Source organism: Salvelinus sp. IW2-2015, linkage group LG7, assembly GCF_002910315.2.
Source record: "Salvelinus sp. IW2-2015 linkage group LG7, ASM291031v2, whole genome shotgun sequence".
Classification (NCBI taxonomy): Eukaryota; Metazoa; Chordata; class Actinopteri; order Salmoniformes; family Salmonidae; genus Salvelinus; species Salvelinus sp. IW2-2015.
Genome location: NC_036847.1, coordinates 116,977 through 124,315, shown reverse-complemented (window position 1 = coordinate 124,315; position 7,339 = coordinate 116,977). Strand labels below are relative to the sequence as shown.

General features: G+C 41.2%; 1 protein-coding gene and 1 pseudogene across 1 annotated transcript; one reads left to right on the top strand and one right to left on the bottom strand.

Moving 5' to 3' along the window:
* The first annotated feature begins 388 nt into the window (after window positions 1-388).
* or90j1 (odorant receptor, family 90, subfamily J, member 1) lies at window positions 389-1,321 on the top strand. Its single transcript, XM_023991830.1, has one exon. It carries the CDS (start codon window positions 389-391, stop codon window positions 1,319-1,321), a length of 933 nt encoding a protein of 310 aa, XP_023847598.1.
* Window positions 1,322-2,581: 1,260 nt separating this feature from the next.
* Window positions 2,582-6,674, bottom strand: LOC111966060 (embryonic polyadenylate-binding protein-like; annotated as a pseudogene).
* Between the last annotated feature and the right edge of the window lie 665 nt (window positions 6,675-7,339).

Genomic DNA, 7,339 nt, shown 5'->3' with positions numbered 1-7,339 from the left:
GGTTCTTGACATTAGGCTGGGACCCTTGAGTACATCATCKTATGTTCTATCACCAGTGGGTGACTTGTTTTCCACACCAGTGACTATAAGAAACRCTTCTAGCCCCCTTCAAAGAGGGGTAAGACATCTCTCATCCATTCAACAGAACAGATATTCAGTACTGAATGTATCCATTTTCAAGGAACTGCAATGGTTAACAGTAGCCATGTGTTCCTTATCTTTTTCTTGATTCATTTCATAGCACATCTGTACTTAATGCATCTTCCTTTGTCGTGTTTTGGAGACAAAGCTACTATAGTGTCTGCTCTTCACACACCTTAGAGGTAGCAGTGAGAGATAGGTAACAGGTTCATCGTTGGTGTTTGATTCTGCACCAGAGGCCACAGGGATGACTAGCAACTTCTCCTCCCCCAGCGGGCGAAGAGACTTCTTTGAGGAGGCTTTGTTCAAGAACCTCACAGTGGTTCTGTTAGGCCTTGTTATTAACTATATCAATGGGACCCTGTTGTACACCTTCTTCACCAATGTGACCTTCCACAGCGACTCCAGGTACATCCTGTACATGCAGCTGATCATCAATGACAGCATCAAGATGTCTTTCATTGTGCTCTTGCTTGTCATGTCCTATGTCTGCCCTTTCCTAAATGTGTCTGTGTGTATAATTCTGATTCTAATAGGAGMCAACACTCATAAGAACACTCCTCTGAACTTGGCAATCATGTCTATTGAACGCTTTGTAGCCATCTGTCATCCTTTACAGCACCCTCTGATCTGCACAGTGAGTAGGACCTATGTGCTCATCGCCTGTATTTGGGTTGTAGGGGCCATCCCTGGGTTCATAGATGTCATTATCGCCTTTGTCTTTAAGCCTTTGTCATTTTTCTCTACCGGTAGGATGTGCTATCATCAGAATGTCTTTGACTCAGTTCACAATTACAACAACAACTATGCCACCAATATCATTTACATGTGCTTTGTGTGGATCACATTGATCTACACTTACTTTAGAGTGATGCTTTCAGCCAAAGCTGCAACCTCAGATCCAGTTTCAGCCAGAAAAGCCCYGATTACTATACTACTGCATGGGGTGCAGCTGCTGCTCTGTATGCTGTCCTACATCACTCCTGTCATGGACACTACCCTCATCATCCTCTTCCCCAAGTTCCGCTCCATCATACTGTTCTGCAATAACATCATAACTAACATGTTACCCCAGCTGCTCAGCCCTCTCATCTACGGTCTGAGAGATCAGAAGTTTAAGAAGTACATGAAGGGTTCTCTTCTTTGTATGAAAACCAATCCGGTAGTGAAACCTAACTGAAACGTAAAGCACTGGGGGAATTTTCAGTGGGGTAAACCAGTGCAACATGTAGAACATTGCTACTAGAAATTTCTACTGCACTTACATGAATGTTGTCAGGTGCAGTGCTACACTTGTTGCATGATACCTGCAGTTGAAAGAGCCAATGGTGAAATAACGTAGTCTGAGCTTAAARGTGTACAATAACAGCAATTATTTGCTATACTGCACATCTAAGTAATAAACCATCTGCTCTGCAATCTGGTATWGCCCTTTCTCAAGCACAGCAGGTAATGCTTATTGCTTACATATAGAACATTTGATTAAATTGTGTTACTGACCATTAATGTACTATGTATTASTTTTAAATTCAGCATGAGCCAAGATGTTTCAATTGGTACCTGTACCTACCGGTTAGTTTGAATGTCTCCATCATAATATGTTGTTATTATTGGAACATTCAGAAACTATTCCCATCTCAATATGATCCCCTCTTGCCTCTAGTTTGTTTTCACCTTTCAAAGATCCCATTGGGGTATTAGGCTATTATCAACATTAACTACTTCTCCAAGGAATTACAGTTACATCACAATCCTTACCACAATTTCACACTTCATATTCTATTGTTTTGAACTAATCATTGATCTATAACAGAAAAATTGAAGGGGATTTCATTCCACAGATCCACAACAAATGAGACGTGATAGACAGGTTTAAAGCACAAAAATCTGACTTTTTCTTTTCCTTTAAATGTTTAACACTGGTAGAATAAACATAACCCACTGCAAACAGCATGATTTTATTTTCACATATGCACTACCGTTCAAAWGTTTGGGGTCACTTAGAAATGTCCTTGTTTTTGAAAGAAAAGCAAAGAATTTTGTCCATTAAAATAACAAAATTTATCAGAAATACAGTGTAGACATTGTTAATGTTATAAATMACTATTGTAYCTGGAAACGGCAGATTTTGAATGGAATATCTACATAGGCGTACAGAGGCCCATTATCAGCAACCATCACTCCTGTGTTCCAATGGCACGTTGTGTTAGCTAATCCAAGTTTAATTTTAAAAGGCTAATTGATAATTAGAAAACCCTTTTGCAATTATGTTAGCACAGATGAAAACTGTTGTGCTAATTAAAGAAGCAATAAAACTGGCCTTCTTTAGACTAGTTGAGTATCTGGAGCATCAGCATTTGTGGGTTCGKTTACAGGGTCAAAATGGCTAGAAACAAAGCACTTTCTTCTGAAYCTCGTCAGTCTATTCTTGTTCTGAGAAATGAAGGCTATTCCATGCGAGAAATTGCCAAGAAACTGAAGAACTCATACAACGCTGTGTCTAACCAGAATAGATAGAGTGGGAGGCCCCTGTGCACAACTGAGCAAGAGGACAAGTACATTAGAGTGTCTAGTTTGAGAAACAGACACCTCACAAGTCCTCAACTAGCAGCTTCATTAAATAGTACCGGCAAAACACCAGCCTAAACGTCAATAGTGAAGAGGCGACTTCCGAGATGCTGGCCTTCTAGGCAGAGTTCCTCTGTCCAGTGTCTGTGTTCTTTTGCCCATCTTAATCTTTTTTTMTATTGGCCAGTCTGAGATATGGCTTTTTCTTTGCAACTCTACCGCGAAGGCCAGCATCCCAGAGTCGCCTCTTCCGGGCCAGTCCTAAGATAAAAGACTAAAGGTAACCGACAAAATTAGCAAGCCTGTGAGCTATCTAGTGATTACCTCCTCCCTCCAACTGTACTACGGACCTGAGGCACAGCAGACATGTAGTAGCCTGCCTGCTGGTAGGAGTCGATAACTGGGCTGGGCATGGTCCCGACGGTGCCCAGCCTCTTCATGTACTTGTTGGTGAGGATGGCATTGCTCCCCTCCTTGCACTGGGCTAGAGCCACGTACAGCGGCTTGGTGGCCATGATGGGGCCGTTCTTCTCAGTCACCGTTCATCTCGTTCACCTTTGTGATACATCATTGGATGGCTTATGAAAAAGTATGGGTATTACTACCTTGGCACTTGTGATGGTGACGTAAGGGGCAAACTCCTTCCTGAGTTTCTCATCTTCTAACCTATCATCKAAGTTCTTGACGTACAAATTGACCCACTGAAACAACACAAAACACTTCTTCCAATGAATTTACGTTAAAGACATTTTTCTTCATGACACAGGTGTGTGCATTTCCCCATAGTACCCGATAGCGGTGGATGCGTTCCTGTTTCGTCAGCTCAAACTTCCGTTTCAGCTCCCTCTGTCGCGGAATCCCCTTCTGAGTGCGGCTCGCGTACAAAACTCGACCAGGAATMAGTTCTTTCCCATTAATCTCCTCAACTGCCTAAAAGCAGCCAAAGTCAACTCAGAAAAGCCCAATTTTAAATGTCATGTTCCCAAATGTTCACATTATAATGACATCATGCTGGTTGATGAGATGACACATAAGGAAGCAACTTCAGAGTAGTAGTGGTTTCCAAGAGACCGGCCCCTTTCGTACATCATCAACCGCACACTGAGGGTCCTGSCTGGGATACCAAGAACAGACAAGAAGCCTGTTCAGACTTCTTGACTTTTTCCACATTTTGTTATGTTTCAGCCTTACTCTAAAATGGATTAAATAAAACAAAATCATRAGCAAACTACACACAATATCCAATCACGTCAAAGCGAAAACAGGTTGACGTTTTTGCAAATGTTTAAAAATAAAAACAGATACCTTATTTACATAAGTATTGCAGACCCATTGCAATGAGATTCGAAATTGAGCTCAGGTGCATCCTGTTTCCGTCGTTCATCCTTGAGATGTTGCTACAACTTGATTGGAATCCACCTGTGGTAAATTCAATTGATTGGACATGATTTGGAAAGGCACACACCTGTCTATATAAGGTCCCAGAGTTGACAGTGCATGTCAGAGCAAAAATCAAGCCATGAGGTCGAAGGAATTGTCCGTAGAGCTCAGAGACAGGATTGTGTCGAGGCACAGCTCTGGGGAAGGGTACCAAAAAAGGTTCACCTTCCAACAGGACAACGACCCTAAGCACACAGCCAAGARYACACAGGAGTGGCTTCGGGACAAGTCTCTGAATGTCCTKGACTGGCCCAGKCAGAACCAGGACTTGAACCCGATCGAACATCTCTGGAGAGACCTGAAAATAMCTGTGCAGTAACGCTCCCCATCCAACCTGACAGAGCTTGAGAGGATCTGCAGAGAAGAAAGGGAGAAACTCCCGAAATACAGGTGTGGCAAGCTTGTAGTGTCATACCTAAGAAGAATCTATGCTGTAATCGCTGCCAAAGGTGCTTCAACAAAGTACTGAGTAAAGGCTCTGAATACTTATGTAAATGTGATATCATTTTTTTTTTATATATATATATAAATGAGCAACAATTTCAAAAAAAAATGTTTTTGCTTTGTCATTACAGGGTGTAGATTGACGTGGGAAAAAACAATGTCATTATTTTTAGATTAAGGCTGTAACGTAACAAAATGTGGAAAAAGTCAATTGGTCTGAATACTTTCTGAAGACACTGTATTTCATAAGCTTTCATGCCAATTCACCCCCCACATCAGATTACAAATACAACATCAACCACCAGTTTATAGTAGTTCCCAAAGAAAGGGATATGAAGTAATGTCAAAGCTAGTCATAAGTCCTACTTTCACAATGTTCTTACCAAATGCAGAAAAGACCTCCTTGAGTTTGTCATCGCTATATTCTTCGCCAAAGTTCTTGATGTACACATTGGTGAACTTCATGGCTTTGGCACCAAACTCAGCCTGTCATTCCTTTCAGGACTTAAAAGTGGCCAACAAAACTGAACACCACACCCATCACCAGGGACAGTTGAACGATAGAAATGGAAAGAAAATGAAAATGATCTTRATAGAAAACAGAGGATGATGCAAATATACAACAGAATAAACTCATATGCTGGGATGTGAAGCAGTTTAAGTGTGGAGACTTACATTGACTCTCTCACCTTGATGAACACATGGCAAGATAAGAGACAAGTGACTGACATCAACCTTTGATTTGACAAATTCTTGACAGGCAGTTGATTATCATTCAGCATAAGCATGTTTTCAATGCTTGATTTAGAAAATACTGCAAGTCTCAACTTTGTGGCCATCAGACCAAACCTTATTTAAAGAAAAAAAAAGGACAGGAACAACTGTCTACCACTTCCTTCACCTAATCGTGGCAAACTGACATTTTTCCCACAGGAAATGGGCCTTTGGGTCTGCATTGCTAGTCACTGCCTGTCTCTAGCCTGAGCAAAGAACATGAAAATAGTATCTGCAAAAACGTTTATCACGGTCTGAATATGATARAACGTTGAACAAATCAATATTCCCTCCTCCTCCCTAACCATTACAGATTTTCTTTGCACTTTCCCCACTTACATCTCATCAAATTCCAGGTGGTTTAAAGACCAGTTGAAAGTTGAAATAAATGTCAAAAATTAAATAGAAGTACCATATGGATAGAATAAATAGCTCTTGGTAGGAATTTGTTCACTCACACTTTCCGGTCATTCAACAGCATTCCATTCATGGTATCGATTGGCTTCCTCTTGAGTCTCAAAGTGAACAATGCTGTAGCCTTTGGAGCCATTCTRATCACACACAACCTGAAATTTAAAAGTTAATGCTGGAAATTAGGTGCAGAAAAATGATACCCTGACACTCAGACAAGAATAGAATGTCTGTCTACCTTACCTTGCAAGAGACTATTCCCGAAGGCTGAGAATGTGTCATACATGGCCTTGTTGTCAATGGACTCGTCCATGTTCGTGATAAAAATGTTTCCAGCTCCAGACTTCCGTAGCCTTGGTAGGTCGACCCTTGAGGACCTCATAGTTCATCGTATCCAGAGCACATTCCTGCAGAAAAAAAATTARGAGTAAAGACATCCACTCAGACATCAGCTCAACACACAAATGTCCATGAATAAACTAATATATATTTAATTGGTTTAATCATTGGAATATTAATCAATTAGCAGGATTAATCTTGCCATCCAGTTGATCAAAGCAAATAGCAAAGTCTACTTCAATGTAGTTGACCTTTGGAGTGGCTCTAGAGACAAAGCTCTCATATGGTGTGAGTTACCATCAGCTTATGTCTATTTGTCCATGATTGATACGTAGTAAAAATCTGAATACAAAAATAATGTTACCATCAGTGGGCTGCTGGAAGTTGATGTAGGCTTATCCTAGGGACCTGCGAGTGATGACATCACGGCAGATGAAGATGGACATGATGGGCCCAGCAGGAGAGAACTTCTGGTAGTGTATGGCCTCTGTGACATCAGGGTGCAGGTCCCCTATGTACTGGGAGGACAACGGGTATGATTAACCACTGCTGTTCATCCTGKAAACACAGAGAGAGTGAAGATGATAGAGACTGAAAATGGCAGACAGCAGAATACAAACTAACGTTGAGTTGGAGACTATTGTTTTGCACCATTTCATTGACTGCTATCTTATGACGTTGCCAAGTCTCTTACAGATTTATGCTAGTTTATCTGACCTGGGACTTGAGACACATGGTCTGTCTCTTGGGTGGGGGTGGAAGGGGAGGTGTCACCTGTGGCACATAACGGAATTGACGAGCTGAGGATCAGAATGGCCTATCAAGCCCAGTGTGGCAACTCTGTTCCGTCTGAACTYGTTGTGTGAGGTCTATGCTAGCACCTGCCCTCCATAAAAATGTTTGTCATGTTACACAACAATGTCTGAACCTCACAAATCACCAAAGACTACCTCATTAACCTATTTAACTCAGTGGTTGTTTCCAGTGAGTTTGGGGTGAAAGTGACATTTTTTMAAAGCTACATTCCTTGTCTTTTTGGAAGTCGAACTCATATCTTACTGCTGGCAATGTCATAAGAGTCCCCCCTCCCCAGTTTCCTCGGCTGTTTGTATCTTATACAAAAAAAATACAAATCATATATACAGTACCAGTCAAAAGTTTGGACACACCTACTCATTCAAGGGTTTTTTCTTAATGTTTTACTATTTTCTACATTGTAGAA